The sequence below is a fragment of the Marmota flaviventris genome, chromosome 1 (assembly GCF_047511675.1).
Source record: "Marmota flaviventris isolate mMarFla1 chromosome 1, mMarFla1.hap1, whole genome shotgun sequence".
Classification (NCBI taxonomy): Eukaryota; Metazoa; Chordata; class Mammalia; order Rodentia; family Sciuridae; genus Marmota; species Marmota flaviventris.
Genome location: NC_092498.1, coordinates 116,694,803 through 116,716,860, shown reverse-complemented (window position 1 = coordinate 116,716,860; position 22,058 = coordinate 116,694,803). Strand labels below are relative to the sequence as shown.

General features: G+C 58.7%; 2 protein-coding genes across 8 annotated transcripts in view; both read left to right on the top strand.

The window, feature by feature from the left end:
• Kiaa1671 (KIAA1671 ortholog) overlaps positions 1-4,611 on the top strand; it is a 147,429-nt gene extending 142,818 nt beyond the window's left edge. For all 7 annotated transcript variants that reach the window (XM_034637309.2, XM_071615114.1, XM_071615118.1 and 4 more), the window contains one exon: positions 218-4,611. The gene's annotated coding sequence lies outside the window, so the exon portion shown is untranslated. The remainder of the gene's footprint in view (positions 1-217) is intronic.
• A 3,110-nt stretch (positions 4,612-7,721) lies between these two features.
• Positions 7,722-12,346, top strand: Crybb3 (crystallin beta B3). Its single transcript, XM_027955881.2, has 5 exons — positions 7,722-7,796; positions 9,088-9,206; positions 10,228-10,360; positions 11,023-11,165; positions 12,181-12,346. Exons 1-5 carry the CDS (start codon positions 7,722-7,724, stop codon positions 12,344-12,346), a joined length of 636 nt encoding a protein of 211 aa, XP_027811682.1.
• Positions 12,347-22,058: the final 9,712 nt, after the last annotated feature.

Sequence of the window (22,058 nt, the reverse complement as noted above, 5' to 3'; positions counted from 1 at the left end):
CCGTGCCTCTGGGATGAGGCGAGCACCACTGGGCCTGGCTCATTGACTTATTTGGGGGGTGCTGAGGATCTAGCCCAGGGCCTCGCACCTGCTAAGCACATGTACCACCACTGAGCAGCGTCCCCAGCCCCCCCAAAAGGTTGGAAGCCCTGATGACGGAGAGGATCGGGGCCAAATGTTCCCACTACTGATACCAGGACTGTCCCTTCCTCTCCAGGCAGGGGACACCGCCACATCCAATTAACAGAAGCCTTAAGTGCCAGACTGTCTGAACCCGCCGCTGAGGCCGAGCCGCCGTTCCTGCACCCCGCTCACGTGCCTGGGCCCCTCCCGAGGCCCGAGACTGCTGTCCAGAGCCCCAGGATCCGGCCCCGCTCAGCTCCCTAGACGGCACCGCTGCCTGGGAAGAGGCCCGGCCACGCAGAAAGGCCCACGCCGCTGGGTCCTGCCTTTCCCTCAGAAGTTCGCATCTCGACCCTCTCCCGGAGCTGTGGACGCCGGGGCTGGACTGTCACCCTGGGTCCTGGGAAAGCCCCGCATTGGGAAGGCACCTCGCTCCTCCCCAGGCAGGTCTTCTGGGAAGGAGGTTTTCCAGAGAGTTCCAGTGTTTGCTCCCTGACACGGCCTTGGTCTGGGGCACCACCACGAGGCCACAGTTCCTGGTGACTTCTCGACAGGCTCCTTCCCCGGAAGGAGGCCGCATTTGCAGTGTCTAGCCACCTTTCCAGTTCCTTCAAGGGTCTCTGTCCTTCCAGGAGCCATGTGCAGGGTCGACTGCGTCATCGTACGTCATTTTTGTTTGCTTTAGAAGGTGATAAAGCAATAATCCCGCCAATTTTCTTTGAAACTCAATATGTCCACATTTGTAGAGGCCGGGAGGGAGGTCTGACGGCGAGCCATGAAGTACCACCACCTCAGGTTGTCCAAGCTCGGTGAAACGGCCATTGTCACCCTGGTCCGTATCTTCCTGGTTCCTTTCAGTCTGGTCCCTGGGGAGGCGGTGACCTTTGTCTCTGCAGCTGAGACGGCGCTCCCTTGCCCCGAGACATCTGGCCTGCGCTGGGCCTCCTTTCCCCGGCCTGTTTTGAACCCCACTGGCCTTCTGGGTAGAGGGACCGCCACTGCAAGCTGAGCTCAGGACACACAGGGTCCTGTCCTCCCTGTCCCACCCCATCCCACCCCGCACACAGCTCCACCCGCCCAGGGCTCTTCCTGGTCCAAGTGCTGATCTCACTCCAAGTCCTTCCCTGGAGGGGAGCCCCAGGCGGGGACTCTGGGCAGAAGTGCTGGGTGCTGGTGACACAGGGGGACCCACTTTACCTCTCTTTCTTGCTAGCTATAAGCGAAGCCTGGGGCAGCCACAGCCTCTGGTGGCTCCTGACGCCTTCCCCACCTCTCGCTCTCCCTGGGAGTACTCAGCACCAGCACCTCCTCTTGGGAAACCCAGGCGCCAGCAAGCACCCTGCACCCGTCCTGCCTGGAGTCGTCACCAATCTTGTGCCAACTTTGCCTGGGAGATGTCCTCGGTGACATTCTGGGCTGTGCAGGACTATAGAGGGATGCCAGGGCTGAGTGTCCTGGCGACCCCCACACAGCCCCAGCACCCGCTTCTTGGCTTCCCAAGTAGGGGCCATCTCTGGGTATCCCTTCTCTGCAGATGTGTCAAGACCTGCTTCTCTTGTCTCTCGCTGGTCACGTCTCCACCGGTCCCCCATCCCCACCTCCTGGTCTTCTCTGCCTTCACCGCCTTGTCTCTCTTGTCGGGGGGACAGCAGCCCTCCGTCTCTCTCCTGTCCTGGGGGCCTCCGTCTCTCCAGGTTAGGACAAACACCTGTGCCCAGGGAGGGCCGGTGGTTCAGTACCATGGACAGTGGCCACAGACCCCAGGGCACCCCACGCCATCCCTGCTCCCTCCCAGCTTCTGCACCTGGGAGCCTCTTGTCCCCGTGTCTGCTGGGTGACACTCTGTATTTCCTTCATCCCTGAGTTAGTAGTCGGTGTCCTCTGCAGCCACCTGGGGACTCACTGCCTCTGGAACAGCTTGAATTGGTTTTCTTGAGGGTCTGTCTCGGTTTTCCAGCAGTTTTGATGTGGTGGCTTTCCAAGTCAAGGGACACGTTCTTGAGTGTTTTGACGCTGACGTCTCAGTTTTATCTTTTCTTGTGAGTGAAAGGGCTTCTTGTTCCCTCTCAGGAGCAGGCACAGAGCAGATCTTGATATACTGATGCGACCACCAGGGGCGCGTAACCACTGAGCCACATCCCCAGCCCTTTTTAAGTTTTTGTTTAGAGAGAGGGCCTCACTAAGTTGCTGAGTCCAGCCTCCAACTTGCGATCCTCCTGCCTCAGCCTCCCAAGCCTCCGGGATTACAGGTGTGCACTACCGTGCCCAGCAGAATCCTCAATTCTTAATATAGTAGCCCACCTGACAGGAAGGAGATTCCTGACACGAGAGATTCCAGACACAAGACTGCCCTGGGGTGGTTCTGTCCAGCCTTTCCCGCCTTGATTGGCAGAAGTCTACTTAATTCCCTGTTGATGAAGAGGTGACACTGACCATGAATCTAGCCAGAACAAGCCTCTGCACCTTTGGCCATGTGCCTCCTCATCTCTTCCAGCACTCCAGGGCTGACAGTCACAGCCACGCGGGTTCTCTGGACCCCAGGCTCCTGCTTATGATCAGCGCAATGAAGTGACAGGTGGCTGATGTTCCGGGGATGGCCCCACGGGTTGCCGATTTCTCCTTTGGAAATCTGTCCCCTTTTAAACTACCTTAATATGCCTTAATCCTCCAGGTGCCCTGAGCCCGGCCCCACCCAGCGTCCTCCCCGGCTCTCCCGCTGTGGACCCCACATTCCCGTGCGGCTCGCCCCCTCCGCCCTTTGCACATCAGCTCTTTGACAGCTGGCCTTTTGATAGTCCGTACCTTGTCCTCTAGTTAGACCCCTCCCTCATGGTCCCCACGGCCAGGGCTCGGGAATCAGTGTTGGGAAGACTCTCGGCCCCCGAGAATCAAGTGGGGGTGGACTTGTGGTCCTGGGGAGGTTGGGGGTTGGGAGCGGCGACAGCCTTACGTTTGACAATCAGGGACAGGACAGTCAGATGGCGGCGGCGGTGCCTTCCAGGGGGACGGGCCAGGCGACAGATGCGGATGTTCCTCTGCGTGTCCCCGGGGGCGACGCCGGCCTGCTAAGGACTGGATCAGGAATAGTCGCAGGTCCCAGGCCTGGAGCGCAGGGGCTGAGCGCGGGACTTGGAAGGACCTTCAGGTGATTTTCCTATCGCTGACCACGGCTTCTCCGCGTGCTGTCACGGTGCCACCTCCATCTGGGCGTGGACCCTCCAGAACGCCCCAGGAGCTCTGCAGGACCGCAGAGCTGACACTCCCACCCCCCAGTTTAGATATGTGGGCCGTGGCCAGGTGGACGGTTCCCAAGTGACACTGCGGCAGCCTCTGTGCCTTCGCCACACCGTGTGTTGAAACAGGAACGCAAAAGGCCCAGGGGGTCCTGGTTCCCTGGGGCAGGAGGGACAGTGTGCGAGGAGGGGGACACTGGACCTGCGCCACATCCAGAAAGGGTAGAGCAAGGGGCGGGTCTGTGCTGAGAAGCTCCCGGAGTGACCCTCTGGGCAGGCCGGGGCTCTGGAAGCCAGCAGGCTCAGTGAGCTGGCTGTCCCCCTGGGTCCCTTGCTCTCTGTGTCCAGTTGGCTTCTGTGGGAAGGTGGGTGGGAAGCCAGGTCTCTTTTCCAGAAAGTTAACCGGACGCTTTTGGCAAGGAAACGCTTGAAGTGGACGCCTGAGCCTGTCCCCTCGCTGCCCGGGAGCTCCTTAAACAGTCGTGCTCTGACCTGTGCCCCGTCTCCTCCTGCCATGACTCGGACCTGCCCTTCTGTGACAATCACTGGTGGCATCAGGCCGCTGGACATTGATGTCATGGTCTAAAGAAGAATCTGAGCTTTTTAGTGGCCTCATCCGACACGGCCTTACGGATCCTTAAATCCCGGGTTCACACACGTCCTCGACTGCATTAGGGAAGAGACTTCTGTTCTGTCATTTCCTAAACCCCGACAATGCCCTGACAGTCCTGCTCTTCCCCGGGCGGGCGATCTTGGCCCTCAGGACACTCCCGGTCGGGGGCAGGAGGGTGGAAATCCATATGCACAGAGTCTCTATTTTCCTAATCATTCTTGGGGGTCCCTCCCGGGATCTTTGAGTCACCATCGAAGGTGTCAGTTCCGGGGACAGGTGCAGTCTCCTGCCCGCCAGGTTGTCGCAGTGGCCTTATGAACCCCCAGGCTCCGGGCCTTCTGGACAGAGGGCAGGCGAGAGGCACCTGAGCCAGTCCCAGGAACAACCTGTCACCGCGTGGCTGAGAATTCATCTAGAAAGTCCTCTATTTTTCATGTAAAGGCCCCGTGGGGCTCCCTGACCTCACGGCGTCGCGTGTCTACAAGTGCTTTCATATTTGTGACTGTACAGAGGCCCTGCCTGTCTCCAGAGCAGCTGGGGACAGTCCACTGCAGTGAGGAGCCTGGGCTGGGCTTGCACAGAGATGCTGCGTTTGGACCATGAACATAGCAAATAAAGCTTGGACCAAGTGGCGTTGGAGAAGGCCCCGTGTCCCCGTGTGAATGAATGGGTCTCCCCGGCGTGCAGCCTGGTCCTCTCTGGCCACGTCGGTCTCTCTTGGCCGGGCAGCAGGAGGGAGCAGCGGGGTCCCGGGAGAGGGTGTCTGTCCGTCACCGGAGCCCATAGGAACAAGGCAGGAGTTGCATTCAGATGACAAGGGCTTGTGTCCCCACCTCCTGGGGGTGGCACGTCTCTGAGCATCTGTACAGATGGACAGTGATGGCAGCAAGAGTGGTCCTCAGAGGGCAGGGCTGTGCCCCCCAGAGGACATCCGCCAAGACAGGAGGCCTCTCCATTACCACAGGAGGGGAGGCTGTGACCAGGGAGGCCGCTTGCTCATCAGGGGACAGCTCCTCTCCCCATGTCCACCCCTACCAAGAATGATCTGGCTGCAGGTGGCAGAGGGGCCAGGCTGGGGCTCTGGGTTATGGAGGCCTGGAACATGACAGTACCGAGCACCTGGGGGACCGTCCCTCCTCGGCCTTCCCCCCACGCTCCATGGGAGGGCGTGACCACAATCCAAGTGGCAGGGCTGGAGACTGCGTGGCCTTTCAGGACCTCTGCAGTGAGCGTCAGGTGACCACAGCAGGGGTCCCGGGAACGGGGTGAAGGAGCCGCGGCCATGAGGGGTTTGCTCACAGGATCTCCCCGTGGCCGGAGGAGGGAGAAGGGAGCAGGTTCTCCATTTGTGGCCCAGGAGGCTGGCTCTGGGACCATCACTGCTCATCTAAGGTCACAGGGATCTGCCCGAGTCCAGGGTTCGATGGCCACCCGCAGCCTCTTGCCACCAGCTCCAAGGGATGCCGCAAGGTGACCAGGGCCTTTCCCAGACTTGAGGGGTTTCACCCAGAGCGACTGCACAATGAAAGGGACCTTGCTTAACCGTCCACTCCGGGCCCCCACGTCTCGTCCACTCTGTGTCATCCGCAGTGACTTGTTGTGTGATCATGTGTCATAGCCCAGCTCTGCCAACCCTTGAAAATGGCTCCATCTACTCTCGTCCTAAATAAATTGACCTTCATTTCCGCCTTTATTTCTATTGAGGCTGAGAGCCAGGCCTACAGCTCAGAACTCCGTTTCTGAACTATAAAGTAGAGATCATAAGTCCTCCCCTTAAGATAGCCGGGTGAGGGCTCCACACAATGCTTATGAAGCCTTGCACACAGTAGGTCTTCAATAAATGGTAGCTATGATGTGTGCATCATCTCTATGAAGAAGATACATTTTCTTTTTTTGGTAATAGAGACTGAACCCAGGGGTGCTTCACCACTGAGCCCCATCCCCAAACCTTTTTATTTTTTATTTTGAGACAGGGTCTCACTAAGTTGCCTAGGGCCTTGCTTAGTTGCTGAGGCTGGCCTCACACTTTTGATCCTCCTGCCTCAGCCTCACAGCACATGGAAAAGGGAGGATTCCGGAGTCCCCCCCCCCCCCCGTCAGAACTGAGCTTTCCAAGGGCATCGTACACCCCAGGGGTAAAAGGGGCGATCCCAAGACATCCAAGGAGGGAGCCGGGGCACACCCCGGAGCCCCACGGCCTCTGCCCTGCCCAGCACTTTCAGACTTCCCACAAAGCCCCCAGGAAGTCATCAGAGGCCACATCTGAGGACGAGGCGCAGGGGCCTCTGTGGGTGGCTATTGGAGTGAGACGGCCCGGACAGAATCGGGTGGACAGGACGCTGCCTCAGCAGGCGGGGACGTGCTGGGCTGTCAGAACGTGCCCATAAATAGGGCGCTCCTGGAGGCAGGCCGAGTCCGCAGCGCGTCCTGGTCCCCGTCCTTCCCAAGGCTACAGCAGCAGGTTCACGGGGGCTGGGCGGGGCCGGGGGGTGGGGGAGAGCAGCCCAGGAGGCCTGGGGACCCTGGTGGCCGCCCCCTGCAGATACTGGGGGTCACCTGAGGGTTGGCACTGAGTGAAAGGACCCCAGACAGCCACCAAACCCACTGGGAGCCAGCGGGGACCTTCCTGATCTGTGGTGTCAGAGGGCGGTGGCCCCTGTCACGTGCCCCGGGGGCAGGGCTCCCAGGACTAGCAGAGCAGCGGAAGGGGACCTTGGGGCCTTCCAAGTCCCACGAGTCCCCAGGAGCTAGAACGAGTCCTGCTTCCAGCTGAGCTGGGCACAGGGACCAGACGGCCCAAGTGTGGCCAAGCCTGCGTCCGGGGCTCACGGGCCACACGGCTGTGTGTCGGGAGTGGTCTCCCTGGGAACAAGGGTGGGGACAGCGGTGTGTGAGGTGTCCCTGTGGGTGCTGTATGTGCCACCATGTGTGTGCGTGACAGAGAGCGTGAGGAGGTGTCTGCGTGCCCATGGGGGGGATGTCACTAGGCAGGGGCCCCGGGAGCTGTGCGTGTGTGCGCGTGGAGAAGCGTCCTGTGAGCGTCCACGTGGGCAGCAATCAGGAGGACCTTCCACGTGACACCTGAAGGTCCCCAGGGTGAGCGTCACTGTCCCTATCTGGGTTTGTCTCTTGAGGAGACAAGTTTGAGATGGAAGTGGTCACCCTCTTCCTGTCACTGGAGTGCAGGTATACAGTAAGTGCTCAGTGAGTGCATGGACAGAGTGACTGGCTGTGTGCAAACTGGCCCAGAGCAGGTGTCTGAGGACCTGGCTCCGAGGACAAAGCTACCTCGGTCCCTTCTGACAGCTGTGGTCCCTGCTCATCCTGGTCACCTGGTCTGGGCCTGGGTGCTGAGCAGGTGCTCACAGACTCACTGGAGGACCAAGAGACCTGGGGACAGACGACCACACTGCCTGGGGCTTGGGGTGGGAGAGACCCCGCAGAGCGACACCCAGACGCCCGCTCTGGCCAGGGTCCTCAGGCGGCGTCTAGGGAGCCCCGAGAACCCCACTTCAGGGTGCCATGGGTGTGGGGAGAAGGCACGGGCTTTGAGGCCAGGCCAAGTTTGTGCCTTGGGAAGGTCCCCTCTGTAAGTGGGGCTCCCAGTCCCCAGGGTAGGTCTGAGCGAGTGCTGATGACTGACCCAGGGAGCCACAAAGCAGCACAGTCCCAGCCCCTCTAATCCCAGCAGGCCACCCCGGGGACCCTGTGACCCATTCTCCTTTGGTCTGAAGCCAGACGCTCCCGAGGAGATGGCGGAACAGCTCGGGGCCCCCGAGCAGGCTGCGGCCGGCAAGAGCCACGGAGGCCTGGGCGGTGGCTACAAGGTACTGGGTCGGGAGGGGACCAGGCCGGAGCAGGGCCCTCTCCCCCCGCCCCCCCCTCCCCCGCTGTGACATGGCTAGCTGTCCCCTCCAGGTCCTCATCAGCAAGATGGGAGCAGTCACCTCCCCCTGCCTGTCCCTGGAGGGCAGGGACGCAGAGGCGTGGCCTGAGCTGGCTCCCCTCCCCGCTTGGGACGGGGGTTAGCATTGGGGACTCTGCCCTCCCAGCCATCCCTGGAGGGGCCACTTGAGACAGGGTCCCAGGATGGGTTGAGGGAGGGGCAGGGGCACCTGAAGATGCTCCGGTGACCAGGGGTCAAGTCAGCCAAGAAATCCCCCAGCTCCTCGCCTGACCCCCAGGTGATGTGGGTAAGCCATGCTCTGACCCTCAGCTTCCTCTTGGGGACCATACAGGACTGCTGCTGTCATCTCTCTCTGCCTCCCTTTGTCATCTGCGGGTCTTTCCCTGCCCAAATGTGGGGAGAAGAGAGCCAGCAGCCTTATTGAATCCCAGTGCCTCCTCCCAACTTGCTGTGCAGGCTGAGGAAAATGACTAACCCATTCTGAGATTCTCTCACCCATTCTGTAAAGTGATTGGAACGGGTGCTCCCCAGGGGCCACGTACAAAGACTGTGCTTCAAGCTAAATGGGCGCCTTTGAGCCCATCCCTCTTGGGCTTGGTGCAGGCGAAGCTGAGCCCAAAGTTTGTAGATGGGCATTTCATGTCCCTTATATGGAGGGTTTGTTGTCGTTTGCTGGATACCAGGGCGGTTTACCTCTGAGCCCCAGCCCCAGCCCTTTTTATATTTTATTTAGAGACAGAGTCTCACTGAGCTGCTTAAGGCCTCACTAAGTTGCTGAGGCTGGCTTTGAACTCGCGACCCTCCTGCTCAGGCTCCCCAGCTGCTGGGATGACAGGCGTGTGCCACCACACCCAGCTTAAGTAGAGTTTTTAAAGGAGGAAATTTCATATGAAGGAAATAATGGATTTCTGACTCCTCTTAAAGTTTGGAAGTGGCCTTTGTTCCCTCCTGGCCAAAGCGGCTCCACTTCCTTCCCTCCAGCCCTCCAGTCGGTGATTTTCCTCTCTCAGGGTCCCTCCTGGCGCCTGCCAATCATTCGAGTTGGCGTCATTAACTGTTCGAATGGAGGCGCTGGAGGCGTCCCCGCTGCGGCCACCAGGGGGCAGTGCAGGCTCGCCGCGCGGAGGGCAGGGAGCAGGTGGTGCCCAGGGGCAGCGCGGGCTGGAGCTGAGAGCCCAGTGCGTGCGACGTTGAGGATGCTGCTCTTGCAGGTGACGGTGTACGAGCTAGAGAACTTCCAGGGCAAGCGATGCGAGCTCTCGGCGGAATGTCCCAATTTGACCGACAGCCTGCTGGAGAAGGTGGGCTCCATCCAAGTGGAGTCCGGGCCGTAAGTACCTGTCCAGGCCCCGAAAGGCTTCACCTCCCGGGCGCAGGAGCTCAACACCGGCTGCTGCGGGCCCTAGACAGCTCCCCTCCGCTCTGGCCTCGGTTTCCTCATCTGTAGAATGAGAGAGGTTCTTTTAGAAAAAACTTCAAGCTCTCGATTGCCAGGGCAAGTGGCAGGAAAGAGGACAGACTGACTCCATGACCAAATAGTGAATATTCAATTTATATCACTGCAAATAAATAAATGGCTATGATATTTGTAATTTCCTTTTCTTTTTTTGGTACCAGGGGCTCTTTATCACTGAGCCACATCCCCAGCCCTTTTTTTCCATTTTTATTTTGAGACAAGGTCTTGCTAAGTTGCTTAGGGCCTTGCCAAGTTGCTGAGGCTGGCCTCAAACTGGCGATCCTCCTGCCTCAGCCTCCCAAGTTGCTGGGATTACAGGCATGTACCACTACACCCTGGGGATACTTATAATTTCAAATAAAAATATCATCTCAAGTTTGACAAGTATTGCTCTCATCCTATGAGAGAGGTGCCATTCTTATCTCCACAGATGAGGAAACTGAACCCCAGTGATCAGGAGTCCCACCCATGTCTACAAGCAAGTCCAGACGCTGGCACTGACCATCTGAATGACCCTGGACAGATGCACATCAGATAGATAAATGAAGAGCAGGGGGGAGGGGGAGGGAGGGAGGGAGGAATTCAGGAGCAGAGGAAGAGGGGGGTGCTCTACAGAACACTGGCCACGTGTTGGGTGTCATGCTAAGACTTTCTGAGCACCCTCCTCACAGACTGGACATCACACGGATTCTAGAAAACAGGTCCTACGATGGTTTCTGGGTCCAGGGTCTCAGATTTATTCAGCATGTCCCGGTCCATCCACAGGAGACCCAAGAATCAGCAGCAGGGCTGGGGCCAGGCAGGGAGCCAGGTCAGAGCCACCCATCCCCCAGATCTGCAGGCCTGGGTCCCCACTCTGCCGCCCTGGAGGTGACCCAGGCCCTCCCTCCCCCAGGTGGCTGGCGTTTGAGCGCAGGTCCTTCCAGGGAGAGCAGTTTGTCCTGGAGAAGGGAGACTACCCTCGCTGGGATGCCTGGTCCAATAGCCGCCACAGTGACAGCCTCCTGTCCCTCCGGCCTCTGGAAATCGTGAGCACAAGCCCCGCCCCCACCTGGGTGGTAGCCATGGCCCTGGCCTGGAGGGGCCCCCAAATGTCTGGCCCCATGATAGTGAGACGAGGTTGGCTACTGAGTGGACACTGGATGCAGGGGTGGGGACACCGGGGCTCATCTTGAATTAACCCATGCCGCCCTGGGGTCTCTGTTTGTAACCCTGTTGAAATGAGAGGCCTTGGGGTCCAGGAAACACCCCAGGAGATAACCAGAAATGAACTCTGCGGCACTTCCAGTCCTTCCTGGCTTTCCTCTGATACCCATGTGTGCCCACTCCTGTCCACGGCAGCCCTTCTCCTGCTCCCACGACCCCGTGCTCCTCCTGGGCAGTGCCAGGGGAGGCCAGGGGAGGCCGGGGAGGCCGGGTGAGACCTGGTCCAGCAGGGCGGGGTGGCGCCTGCGTCAACACTGCCCATCCACTGCTGCTGCCCCGGGCCTCAGTTTCCCTCTCTGTCGCCATGGGTGGAATGACAGCTGCTTCCTACCTGTGGCTCTAAGATCCCCCAGGTCCCCGCTGAGTTTCTCCCGCCCTCTCCCTCCTGGGTCAGCTCTGGGGTGGCCGTTGGCTCTCTCCTCCTCCCGGGGCGTCCCCGAGCCCGTCGGGGTGGGGTGGCCAGCTCAGCCCCGCTCTCCCCCAGGACGGCCCCGACCACAAGCTGCACCTGTTCGAGAACCCCGCCTTCAACGGCCGCAAGATGGAGATAGTGGACGACGACGTGCCCAGCCTGTGGGCGCACGGCTTCCAGGACCGCGTGGCCAGCATCCGGGCCATCAACGGGACGTAAGGGACCCGGTGCACCCTTGCCCTGCCCCGTCTCCGCTCTCTGTTCCGCCCAGCAGCGACCTGTGTTCTCCAGGCCGCAGGGGACCATCCTGCTCAGAGTCCCAGTCGGCTGCACCCAGGATGGGGACATCCCGTCGGGTGCTCTCACCACTGGGACCCCAGAAACTTTTTTTTTCCATTGAAATTGGTCCCCTACCTGTCCCCATCGAAACCTCTACTCCTTTTCTGAACATATCCAGGCCTCGAAAGTGATTCTTGGACTGTTCTTTCTTCTTCACAGTCCTTGTCCCCCTGATCCAGGGCGTGAGATGTATGACGAGGTGTGACCTGAGTCCTTCCTAGGAGAGCAGACTGAATCACTTCCCTCCTTCTAGGCTTCATATCACTGTTAATGCAACCTTAAGGCCACATGCCCTCTGTTTGTGGTTAGGTCTCATGGTGGGCCTATGATTTGGGTTGATCCTTCCTGTGAAAATTTACTCAGGGACTTTTTGCTGTGCGAGGTATGGGACACAGGGAACCCTAAGAACTATACGGCCACTGCCCTCAAGAATTTCACAGGCCGATAGGGAGACAGACAAGGAGACCGGTATTCACAGCTGGTTGTGATCAGAGTTGTGGAGGCAGGCATATGGCTCTGGGAGTCCCGGGGAGCTATTCAGTTCAGCCAGGAAGGGCTTTCTAGAGGAAGAAGGAACTAAACGGAGTGTAAGGGGTGCAAATGGAAAGGGGAGGAATAGGGCAAGGTAAGGAAGAGTGTGCCAGGCAGGAGGAACAGCATGTACGAAGGCTCAGCATGTACGGAGGCTCAGCGCACAGTGTGAAGAGGGACGTGGAGAGAGCACCTAGGGGTTTTGCAAGGATCTGGTGAGAGGGTTGGGGTTTAGGCGCATCCCAAGGGCACTGGGGAGCCGAGGAGGAGCTCGGGCGGGTAGCAGGCAGTGGCAGAGTCGGTGGCTGGCCGAGGCGGGGCCTGGTGACAGCTGTCCTCAGCCCAGCCTTATCCCTGCAGGTGGGTCGGCTATGAGTTCCCGGGCTACCGCGGGCGCCAGTACGTGCTGGAGCAGGGCGAGTACCGCCACTGGAACGAGTGGGACGCCAACCAGCCGCAGCTGCAGTCTGTGCGCCGCATCCGCGACCAGAAGTGGCACAAGCGGGGCTGCTTCCTCAGCAGCTGAGGGGCACGGTCCCGCGGCCTTGGCCCGCCCTGGGTGGCCTCAGGGCAGGAAGAGGGGGCTCCAGGGTGGGGCGAGGGCCTGCTGTCCGCCTCCCCGAGTCTGCTCAATAAACCCTGGGGTCAGTCCCCCACCTGCCACGTTCCTCTGCCTCGCTTCCTGGGCGAGCCCTAGGGCGGGGCTGGGGGCGGGGCGCGGAGGGAGGGCGGGGCTGGGGGCGGGGCAAGGAGAGGCCGGGGGCGGGGCGAGGAGGGAGGGAGGGGAGGGGGGAGGGGCTGTCTGCACCGCGGGGGGCTCTCCTGTCTAGGGAGGGACCTGTGTCTCTGCCACCGCGGCATGTCCAGCTGGCAGTGTGTCTCCATCCACCACCCACCCACCTGTCCATCCGTCCATCCGTCATCCTTCCATCCAGTTGTCTGCCCATCTATCTGTCCATCCATCTACTCATCCATCAGTCCAGTTGTCTGTCCATCCTTCCATCCACCCATCCGTTCATCCATCATCCATTATCCTTCCATCCAGTTGTCTGCCCATCTGTCGATCCATCCACTATCCATCTCTCCATCCATCCATCCATCAATTCTGTTGTCTGTCCATCCATCTGTCCATCATTTGTCCATCCATCTGTCCATTCATTCGTCCATCCATTCATCCATGCATCATCCATCCACTTGTCTGTTCATCTGTCCATCCAACCATCCATCCATCCGGTTGTCTGTCTGTCCATCCTTCCTTCCTTCCTTCCTCTCTTCCATATGCTAGAGCTGCTTCCTTCCCTGGGTTCTTCTGTCCTGACTCCCCCACCGTCCATCTGTCCATCCATGGACTCTCCCTTCAGTCCACCCACCTGGTCCTCCTCCTATCCGTCCATCTGTCCGTCATCCAGCAGCCGCCGGCCGCCACCTGCCTTCCCCTGCTCCTCATTCCCCCGACTCTCTCTGTTGGTCGGGTGACAGTGACGTTATTAATCAGGCAGCACATGCCAGGCCCTGTCCCAGGTCCAAGGACACAGCACAGTGGAGGGCCTCCCTTCTGAGGGAGAGATGCCTACCTCCCAGTGACATTCTTTGAATTCAATGAGATGATGTCTACAAAGCCCTTAGTCCTCAGCAAGCGCTCATTTATGGAGTACAATGAAACTGCTCCTTGTAGAAACAATGAAGGGGACAGAGTGGGAGGCTGCCATCCCCATGGGGGGGTCCACTCCTGCCTTGTTCAGGGGCACCCTGATCCAGCCAAGCCTGAGGCCCATCCTGCTCTCCCACACACAGCAGAGCAAGAAGTCAAGGGGATTCCTTGTGTGTGTGTGTGTGTGTGTGTGTGTGTGTGAACACAGGTTGGAATGACTACAACCTGCCACATTCTTTTCAAAGCCTTCCCAAGGCCCCCAGGGCCTCCCACACCCCAGCTGCTTCAGCTGCTCCTGGGGAGGCGGAGCCAGGCTCTGGCACACAGGAGCAGCCCAGGAAGCCTGCAGGGTGGGCAGCGGCCCTGAGCAAGCCTGCGGCAAGGTGGCTAAGGCTGACCGTCAGCAGGAGCCCCTCTTCCCACGCCGGGCAGGGAGGGCCCGTCATGTCTGGCTCCTCACAGGCTCCCCACACGACTCCGGTCACCCCCATGAGCCCCAGAGAGTGGGAGGAGCAGGCAGTGGAGGGAGTAGAGGGGTGCGTCCCCAGGTGGCTCTGCACAACTCACAGGGCAATGGGGGTCGGGGTGTGGGGTGGCCTCCCTGTCCTCACTGATCCTTCAGGGCACACTCCACACCTCAGCCCGAGCCATCGTGTCCAGCCCCAAGGCAGACAGAGCCTCAGTGGCGGGTAGGCCCATTTCACAGACAGGCCAACCACGGTCCAGAGAGGCAGGATTCCTTTCCAAGGCCACACAGAAAAGAAGTGGAAGGGATGAGACTCCACCCCTGGGTACTGATTCTAGAACATTCCTTCCTGAGCCTCACACACTCACATATCCACCAGGGACAGGGAGCCACCAGGAAGTAGGGTGGGAAAGAAAATGTCCAGGTGGACACTGGGCCAGTTCTGTCTGCGGGCACCTGGCATGACTGCTGGGGACATTCCCCTGTGCCTGGGGACACTCACACCCCCTGGGAGGGGACTCCATCTCCTAATGGGAGCTGGTAGATAAATGCCTCAGATCCCCGGACCACAGATGGAACCTTCCAGGGCTTCGTCACCATCATGGAAAGTCATGGCACCCGTGGCAGTGTGGTCTGTGGTATTTGCAGCATCAAAAAAAAATCACTCCTGGCCCCTTTTGCACATGTAGCTGTATTATGTTCCAGATGCTTCTATATCCCAGTAACTCAGGAGGCTGAGGCAGGAGGATTGCAAGTTGGAGGTCAACCCAGCAACTTAGCAAGGCTCTGAGCGACTTAGCAAGACCCTGTCTCAAGATAAAAAAATAAAAGGGGATGTGGCTCAGTGGTCAGGCAACCCTGGGTTCAGTTCCCAGCACCAACCAACCAACCAACCAACAAAAACCTGCTCACTGAGGTGAATGAACATCTTGAACATACATTGACTTCCTAGCCCAATGTATCCATGATAATTCTCCTGTCTTAGATCACCTGGCACAGCTGTGTCAAAGCCTTTATATATTGAAGCATATTGTTACAGATTGAATTGTATTATACTTTTCTACTATAGTTACAGTTGTGACAGCTTTTCATTAATCTTTTTTGGGGAAGCTTGTACGTAGGTAGGTTGTATTATCAATTTTATTTCAAGAGAATAAGAGGCTGTTACAAAAAATTATCAGAAGTATGGAGCAGAAAACTGCTCTCAGCTTATCTTGGGGGTGTCTTCCGCCTCTGACTCCTTCGTATCTAAGGACCAAATTGAGTTTTTCCAAGGAGGACACTGAGGTGAGCTCTCTCCATGGGAACAGGAAGGTGGAGAGGAGGGTCCAAGCCCTTTCTTCCCATGTATCGGTCAAGCTGTGCTGCATAACAAACAGCCCCCTTGTCTTGGTGGCTTAAAACAACAAAGGTGTTTTTCTCCCTGATGCTGCATGTCCACAGCTGGCCAGCAGGGGGCTCTGCTCCATGCGGTCACTCAGGGGTCCAGGCTGATGGAGACTGCTGTCTCACAAGGCTGCCGACACGGGACAATGGAAGAGGAGAGTCCACTGCAAAGTCTGCTCCGGCGGTAGAATGATTTCCACCGGAAATGTTGTCAGCCACGTTTATCAGCTACACGGGACCTCCCTGCTAATCCAGGAAGACCCAGTGGTGACCCTCCTGTGAATACGCCCTGTACCGGCTCCTCCCCTTCCCTGCCCCTCGTCCCTCTCCACGTCCTTGTGCTCCCTGGACTTCCAAATAAATGGCCCCCTCTTCCCTCTGTCTGAGGGACTGCCTCTGTCCCGTGGGGCCTGGACAAGACAGCCTCATTTTTGCCATTTCTCCCCAACTCGTGGGTCCCAGCCAACGGTCATCTTGCAGCCCACCCAGGGGTAGCAGCCTAGGATCGCCGAAGAGCTGCAGTTACCCAGCGTCTCCTGTGGTTGGGACCCAGCTACGGGTGTCACAGGGTGGGTCACTTTAAAAGGGGGAGGGCGCTCGCTAGCCATGGACTCAAGAAACTAGATCATGACACAGGTGCAGGCCAAGGAAACATCAACTGCAGGTGAGGAAACTGAGGAGGAACAAGGGAGTTGTGTGGACTGAAGCCCTGGGATCTGCAAATCCTGAGCTCCTGGTTCAAATCCCAGCCTTGCCACTTCCTGGCTGTGTGACTTTGGGGGAAGTTTCATTCCCTCTCTGAGTTTATTCACCTCAAAAATAGGGATAATAATTGACTGCCCCCACCCAGCATGCTTTACCCTGCCAGTCATGGGAACTCTGACTGTCCTAGATGAGAAAAATGTGAGGTGCTGGGGAAAGGACCTCATTTCTGACAGGAAGACAGACTTGGAGAAGAGGGCTTGACCACAATCCTCAGGGCGTAGAGAGAAGCATCAGAGCGTAAAGATGAAGAGCATTTTACTCGAAGTCAGACTGAGATGAGCTCAGGTTCTGGCTGTGTGATCTCAGACAAGTTTCTTAATTTCTCTGAGCCTCAACTTCCTTATTTGTAACAGGGGATACTACTCATGCTTATCTCAAAGATGATTGTGAGAATTTAATGCAGCGAGACCCTCTGGGAAAGGACCCTCTGGGAAAGGACCCTCTGGGAAACCTAGGAGACAGGCAGTCCACAAAGCCCAGCTCTATTACTTACTGGCTGTGCAATCTTGGGCAAGTCCCATAACCTCTCTGAGCCTCCAATCTCAATAAAATGGGGTGATCAATAAATGCAACACTTACCTGTTGGGCTGGGAGGATAAAAGAAATAAGTCCAGACAGCGCCTGACTTGGCACCCGACTCTTTAGGCTCTCACACTCCCTAAATGTTAGGAATGCTTTCTTATTTTTTAGGATTCTGCAAATTCTTGAGACTATCTGTTTGTTCAGCAAATATGGCTGGATCCCTGTCGTGGTCTGAACTGTGAGTCAGGAAGATGCGATGAAACCTGAACCCCATGCCCCAGACTGGGACCTCGCTTAGAAATGGGGTCTTTGAATTGTAATGCATTCTGCTGTGATTCATTTAAAAACATGAATAAAAATCAAAAATTAAAAAACGAAAGAGAACAGGCCTTAGGAACGATGTGCGGACCCCTCCTTGGGAGCAGCACTTGCTTGGGTGACCTAAAGAGCAGCTTCCCAACCCCCTGTGTTTGTAGTCCAGTGAGGGGGACTTCTGCACACAGTTGCTGGGGACTGTCACAGAGCCCTGGTGAGGGTCGAAGTCCTCCTGGGAAGATGGCCACCACAGGAGAGCCATGTCACCCCTGGAAGTCTGGCCTTCAGGAGGATTCAGGCTAAACTGTCCTTGGAACCTGAGATGAAAAAAGTGGGTCCTTCCCTTTTCCGTCAGGAGGTGGACTTAGCCTCCATGGGACCAAGGGACCCTGTGGGTTCACGGTGTTTCCTGCCAACCGTGTGGCACAGAGCTCGTTCCAGACAGATGGCTTCAGGCTGGGGTTGGTCGGGGGGGAAGTATGCGCAGCCCTGTCTGGGGACACCTGTCACCGTCTTGGAGACGTGGAGGGACCCCCTCGGGAGACTCCGGGACCCTGTAGCTGGGCAGCGGAGCTCAGTTCCTGCAGGTCACAGAGGTGTTGGGAGACCCAGCAGAGTGGGTGTGTGACCTTACCACAGGAGCCAAGACCTTTCAAAGGGGACAGAGTCACCACTCACCTGGGCAACGGGGAGGCTGACGCGGACAGTCCAGTCACTTCTCACGCCTGGGTCTGAGAGCTGGGACTCGGGCCAGCCTAGCTTCCTCCATCTGAACCCTAAGTGGGCTTCTGTCCCTTCTGTGGTGACAACTCAAGGACCAGAGGTGTTTCCAGTCCCTCTGTCCCTCCGTCTCCCCAGGTCAGCAGACCTGAGCTGGAGTAGCGCGTCCCGTCCCGGGGAGGGACAGGGCTGTGCCTTCAAAGTCAACCAAGCTCTGGGGGCAGATTGAGCCGGGTCATCCACTGACCCCGGGTCACCTGGGGGAGGACAGGCTCAGGGACAGATACTGGACTCGCTGTTGTCGTGGTTTGGACATGATGACCCCCCTCCAAAGTTCCTGTGTGAGACGGTGCGAGAGGTGAAAGGTCATGAAGCCGTGACCCAGTCGGTGGATTGACCCGCTGAAGGGTCAGCCAGGCGGGGACTGCGGGGGGGGAGCGTGTGGCGGAGGAAGTCGGTCCCCAGGTGCCTTCGGGTTTATATTCGGTCTCTGGTGCATGGAGCCCTCTTTCCCTCCTGAGCTGCGTCCCTGTACCAGGCCCCCTGCCATGACGGTGTCCATCACCTTGGGCCCAGAGCCACGGAACTGGCCGGCCACGGTCTGAACCTCGAAATGGGGTCTTTGCAGAGCTGACCAAGGTCACATGACGTCACGGGGGCGGACCCTCATCCCAAACCACTGGGATACAGGTAAAGGGGGTTGATCCACTGTTTATGGGTGTGTCGTCCCCACAGGTGCCAATGAGGGCCACTTGCCATGTTCCTTAATGTCTGTGACCTGAGCAGCCCGGCCTCTCCCCCCCCCAGCCCCCACCCCATGATAAAAGGGGGAATTTGGACCCAAAGACAGACTTGCACGGAGGAGGAAGACGTGGGGACACCAGGAGAAGACGGCCCCGTGCTGGGGGTGACACTCTGCCAGGGAGGTGGCGCCCTGGTGACCAGCCCCTGCCAGGAGCTGGGAGAGGCCGAGAGGGACCTGCCCAGACCCTCGGGCAAAGCCCAGCCCCGGGGACGTCCAGCTGAGAGCCGGCCTTACGGACTGTGCGGGGCTGGATTTCAGGCCCAGGGGCGGGGGGCCTTTCCTGGGGTAAAGCACACGACATAAGTGTGACCTTTCACCACGTTTCCAGGGACAGCTCCGTGACATCGGACCACATCACGGCCAGCGTCACCACAGCCTGCTCTCTGGGCCTGTGAATCACTGATCCCCCCCCACACTTCTCTGTCCCAGCCCAGGGCCACCGCCATTCCAGATTCTGTCACCATTCCCGTGTCCACTGAGCTGTGTCCTGGAAGGGGGGTCCACGGGATCCGTCCTCTCACGACTGTCTTCCCGCTTCAGCTCCCCCGCATCTTCAGACGTCCTTCCTTCCCAGAGCTCCTGGTGTCCCACTCCACGAGCCCCGACAACCGCCATGCCCCCAGATGCAGCTGCTGGCCCTGGGCTCACTCTGCCTTGAACTTTGTATTGTTCCTGGGGACTGAACTCGGGGCCCTCAACCATAGAGCCCGTCCCCAGCCCTATTCTGTGTTCTGTTTAGAGACAGGGTCTCACTGAGCTGCTGAGGGCCTCGCTGTGGCTGAGGCTGGCTTTGAACTCCTGATCCTCCTGCCTCAGCCTCTAGAGCTATGGGATTGAAGTGGCGCCTCCTTTATCCACAGAAAAGCCCTCTTCACCATGGCTGATTTTAGGACTGTCAGTAAAAAAGTCTCTGAGAAAGGGCCCAATGTAGATAAACTTCCTATTTTCGTGTCGCCCTGTTTACCTGGCCACTGGCCGGGAAGATAGCAGCACTCCAGGTGCTGGACACCCCCTTACTAGTTTTTCACAAACATATCCAGTATAGTACTTTGTAGAAATGAGCAAACAAGGCCTCTGGCCTTGAGCTGGGCTTCCCAGAGATGTCTACATTTTTAAGATAAGTTACAATTGGGCTCCATGGTAACAGCTGGTGAGGGGGAGAAAGAAAGGGGAGAAGAAGCTCTCCACTTCTCAGGTGTTGTCCTCGAGGGGTTAACTTGCCCAGAACAGTGAAAGAAAAAGCTGCTTTTATGTGAACTTCTGCAGACTGTGAACTTCTGAGCCCCTCCCCTTACATGCTGGGTATAAAACTCTAAAACTCCCTGAACTCGGGGTTCAGGGGATTAACTGATTACAGCAAAACTGTGCCCTCTGAGCCTGGCTGCAGCCAAATGAAACTGTTTCCTGCTATCTTGGGTGCCTTGCCTCGTCTGTCCCTACGACAGGATGACAGGCGTGTGCCGCTGCACCCGGCTCTCAGTATGTTGCCCAGAGTGTCCCCAGACTCCTGGGTTCAAGCCACGCTCCTCCTCAGCCTCTCATTAGCTGGGATGGCAGGCGTGGGCCACCGTGCCCGGCTGATCTCACTATTTGAGGAGGGGCCACGCTGTTTCCCGTACCGGCTGCTTCATTCTATATCCAAAATTCTGCTGTTTACCTAACCTCCCGTTTACACAAGCACCTACTACGTGCCAGGCACCGGGCTCCTGGATGCCATGGAAAACCAGGCAGATGACATCCTGCCTCCCTGTATCTGCTGATGGGAAAGACGGTGGTGGATGGGGACAGGCGGGAGTCCCCAGCAGCGGGGACCCTGTGTGCAGTGCCTGGGAGGCGGCAGGAGCAGGAGCGTCTCCTGGACCTACCTCCCAACCTCCAGGGCTGTCTCTTCCCCCTGCCTGACCTTGGATTCAAGGTCAAGACAGGACCTGGGCTGCAGGAAAGGACCTCAAGGGACCTGAGGTGCCCCGGCAGTGACTTGGCCAGAAGTAAAGACCCGAGAGGCTTCTCCAGAGCTCCCCTCTTCAGGACATCCCTGGCCTCTGCCAGGGGGTGAAGCTCACTGTCCCCAGCTGCCCCCTGGACCCCGCAGGACCAGCCCCTGTCCACCGGGGCCCTGCCCATCACAGGCCATGGTGGGGCTGAACCTCTCTGCCCCCAGGGCGTCTTGGGACGCGTGGCCCTTCCTGCTTGGAGCTCGATGGACCCTGTTCCTCAGGGGACCTTCTCCCTGTCACCAGGGCTCTGCTTCTTCCTGGGAGCCTTCCTGATGGCCCGGGCCGGGTACATCTCCTCTGTGACACTGACCCCTGGAACAGAGCTTGGCACCAATTAGACGCCCAGCGACTATTTTTGTTGAATGGCTGGGTGGACGGGTGGGTGGGCAGAGGGCCGCTGCCCGGGTGCCGTCTCTGTCTGGTGACCCTCCTCTCCTTGTTTTCCACGGGGCCACGGAGGTCACCTCTGCCTCTCAAGCCCCAGGGCCCGATGACCGCTCCCGTGAACCGGGCATGGCCCCATCCTGGCAGCCGGAGGGCTGATGCATGCAAAGCGGGCATCTCCTTGCCCAGCGCCTGACCACCCTGGCGCGGCCGAATCTGACAGCTAATGACATTATTGTGTGGAGACACAATGTCTGCCGCATCTGCTGACCGGGGCTTTGGTGTGGGCTTAACCCTGCATTCTTCCCCTGCTTTCCCGCGGGGACCCTGCGGTGCCCGTCTTGGCACCGTCCCTCCTGGGGAAAGTATAAATGCCACCTGCCGCCGCAGGCTCCACGGGCACTCGCGGGGGCTGCCGGTGTCGCTGGTAAGAGGGACGCGCCTGCTCCCCAGCCTTTCCTCTTAGCCGGGGTCGGGAGCCGGGTGACGGGTGAATCCAGACGCCTCCTGACCAGGTGCCCCCAGCCCCATGTTCTTTCCCGCTCAGTGGGGACAGGGGTCACGCCCCGGGGTCCAGGGCTAACAGTGGAGGGTCTAGCCGCTCCCCAGTGTGTCCTCGGCTGTTGGTGACGTTGGTCACTAATATGAAACAGCCCGTCGGCATCTCGGCTTTGCCAGGAACCTGGCAGGAAAATGTAACGGGTTTGCAAACCGGTGCCGGTGGGTACCCCTCAGTGATGCCCGGGGAGACGGCTCGCCCAGACCCACGGCCAGCTGCCGCCACCCCCTGTGTCCAGCCTTGGGCAGTGTTAGTGGCTAGGTCACCAAAGGTGATCTTGGTGCCACCACCGCTGGGTGGAAATGATCCCTTCTGTCACCTCCTCCCGGGTGCAGAGTGGGTCCTGGGTGGCTGCCAAGGGCTTGCGCCTCCTGTGCTCGGTGCCATCGAACCCTGATGTTGTCGGGCACCTCGGCGGTCCCCATTTTACAGAGCAGGAAACTGAGGCCCCGAGGCACTGAGGCCCCAGGGACAGTGACCATCCCGGGGCCCCCGAGCGGCAGAACCGCTTGCTCAGTGGGACCCCGGCTGCCTCGGCTGCCCTCTGAGAACACTGAGGACCCAGGGGCACCCGTGGGACTCGGGCCGGGGAGGGGGGGTGGCAGATCCTCCTCCTGAGCCATTGGATGGGTGTCCTCCCCTGAAGGCCGTCCAGCCAGGGGAGGATG

What these genes read in the sequence shown, in the direction of transcription:
- Crybb3 (XM_027955881.2), top strand. Translation starts at nt 7,722, where the DNA reads ATGGCGGAACAGCTCGGGGCCCCCGAGCAGGCTGCGGCCGGCAAGAGC. An exon ending in ATCCAAGTGGAGTCCGGGCC is followed by an intron (nt 9,207 to 10,227) that starts GTAAGTACCTGT and finishes TCCCTCCCCCAG; the next exon opens with GTGGCTGGCGTTTGAGCGCA. An exon ending in ATCCGGGCCATCAACGGGAC is followed by an intron (nt 11,166 to 12,180) that starts GTAAGGGACCCG and finishes TTATCCCTGCAG; the next exon opens with GTGGGTCGGCTATGAGTTCC.